Below are 2,036 nucleotides of genomic sequence, written 5' to 3' on the forward strand. Positions count from 1 at the left end.
CTCTTTCCTGCTTATGCAGGGGGTCGGACTCGATGATCTATTGAGGTCCCTTCCGGCCCTAACATCTATGAATCTATGAACCTCCTAGAGACCCCGCCTCTTCATCCTCCATTTGTCAGTGGCAGCACAGCCTTCTGCTGAATGTTTGAATGCCCTGGCAGCCCTCACATGATGCCCCTGCCCAGCTGGCCTATCCTGGCAGGTTGTGGGGGGTCCAGCATGGGTGAAATCAGGCAACCAGCTCGCCCTAGTGATTGCAGGATCACAAACAAGGTACCCCCTGCCTAGAGACCCCGCCTCTTCATCCTCCATTTGTCAGTGGCAGCACAGCCTTCTGCTGAATGTTTGAATGCCCTGGCAGCCCTCACATGATGCCCCTGCCCAGCTGGCCTATCCTGGCAGGTTGTGGGGGGTCCAGCATGGGTGAAATCAGGCAACCAGCTCGCCCTAGTGATTGCAGGATCACAAACAAGGTACCCCCTGCCCTCCCTGCCCTTGCCGGCAGTACCTACCTCCTTCTCCTCCTGGGGCTCCGATTCACTCTGCCCCATGTCTGCTGCCAGCCCCACTGGCAGTCCCAGCCCATAGAGGAGCCTGTGGACAAGCAGAGACGGTCACAGCAGCCACAAGGGACCCCAGAACAGCTCCTAGACCCACAACATCAAGGAGCAACCTCTGCTCCACCCCCTCCCACAGTGCCATCCCAAGGCATCAACTGTCCCTTTCCAATCCCAGACCCCAGCAGGTCCAGGCCTGGGCCCCACCCACCAGCCTGCCCCGGTTCCCACCAGGACAGGCTAACTCCACTGCCCCTTGCCCACTCCTCCCTAGGCACAGATCACAGGTGCCTGCTGCCCAGGCCACAATCACCGTGACCTCAACCTCCAGCCTGTGCACAGACCAGGAAAGAGCAACCCTGGCAGGCACAGGAGGGAAGGCTGTAGACAGACAGACTGACAGCACAGGGCTCATCCCCTCCACCAAGGAGGCAGGCATTAATTGCCCCTGGTAAGTTCCTACTGCACAGCCTCCCTCTGGCTGCTGGTGTTCAAGGCTGCCATGTCCACACACCCTTGGGCATCAGGCCAGCCCTGCCAAGCACCCACAACTAGCCTCATGGACCATAGCAAGCACCAGACACTCACACTGAGCTGATGTGCCATGCGTGGCCCAGGCATGCAGCAAGGCCGGACAGAGCCAGGAGAGTGCCATGTCCTGCCCACACCAGGGGGCCAGGGGCCAAGCTACAAGGCAGGGCAGGGGCAGCTCTGATGCATTACCAGGATAATGGGGTTCCAGGCCCTGAATGCAGGGCCCAGGCGCCCAGCCAGCATGCCCCCTGTACATACCCCAGTGGCTGGAATCTAGCTGTCCCCAGCATCCCCACCAAGGCCAAAGCCTCAGGAAGAGGAAGCAGCTACCGGCGTCAATGACTGTGGGATGCCAAAAGCACTGCACACCCCAGGCAGGACAGGTCCAGGCCAAGAGCAAGCAGCTAAAACCCTGGTGCTCCCCAGAACTGCAGTGCCTGCTTCACCTTGTACCAGAGGGTTTTATGCCTGCAAAGGGGAAGTTATTCCCACCCCCACCACATCCCACTGGATTATGCAACCCAGCTCAGCCCAGAGTACTTCCTCTTGGGCCTCAAGGAGGGGAAGTTGAGCAGAGCTGCAACCTGGCTGCAGGCACTGTCAGCTCTGTGCAGGGCAATGATACACCGCTCACACTTCTTGCCTGCTTTGTCGAGGCAGCACCTGTGCCCCAAGGTGCCCAATTCTGAAAAGGCACTGTGACAACAGCAGAGCAGGGATCTCCAGAGCTTGTGGCTGGGCTCAGCCCCTCCTGTTCAGCACAGTGTTAGCCCTGCTCCTAGTAGATAGCTCCAAAGTCTCCTGTAGCTCCAGCCCCACTCCCCATGGGGCACTACATAGCTCTGCCCTCAGTACACAGCTGGGAAGCAGCCCACACTACCCAGCCCCACCTGGACCAGGGATTCCTGCCCACCAGGTCCCCCAAAACTGCAAGGATTTTCAAAG

The 2,036-nt window shown here is 59.3% G+C and overlaps 1 protein-coding gene across 5 annotated transcripts in view; it reads right to left on the reverse strand.

The window, feature by feature from the left end:
• PNPLA6 (patatin like phospholipase domain containing 6) overlaps window positions 1-1,627 on the reverse strand; it is a 34,676-nt gene extending 33,049 nt beyond the window's left edge. For 2 of the 5 annotated variants that reach the window (XM_025191816.1, XM_025191817.1), the window contains exons 1-2: window positions 1,350-1,622; window positions 513-594 (exon numbers count right to left, since the gene is read on the reverse strand). In XM_025191816.1, coding sequence (XP_025047601.1) covers window positions 513-594; window positions 1,350-1,381 — 114 coding nt within the window. In that variant the 5' untranslated portion in view covers window positions 1,382-1,622. Of the gene's footprint in view, window positions 1-512; window positions 595-1,349 lie in introns of all 5 variants that reach the window. The other 3 variants (XM_025191813.1, XM_025191815.1, XM_025191814.1) reach the window with 3 other exon arrangements.
• Window positions 1,628-2,036: the final 409 nt, after the last annotated feature.

Source organism: Alligator sinensis, unplaced genomic scaffold (genome assembly GCF_000455745.1).
Source record: "Alligator sinensis unplaced genomic scaffold, ASM45574v1 scaffold909_1, whole genome shotgun sequence".
Taxonomy (NCBI): Eukaryota; Metazoa; Chordata; order Crocodylia; family Alligatoridae; genus Alligator; species Alligator sinensis.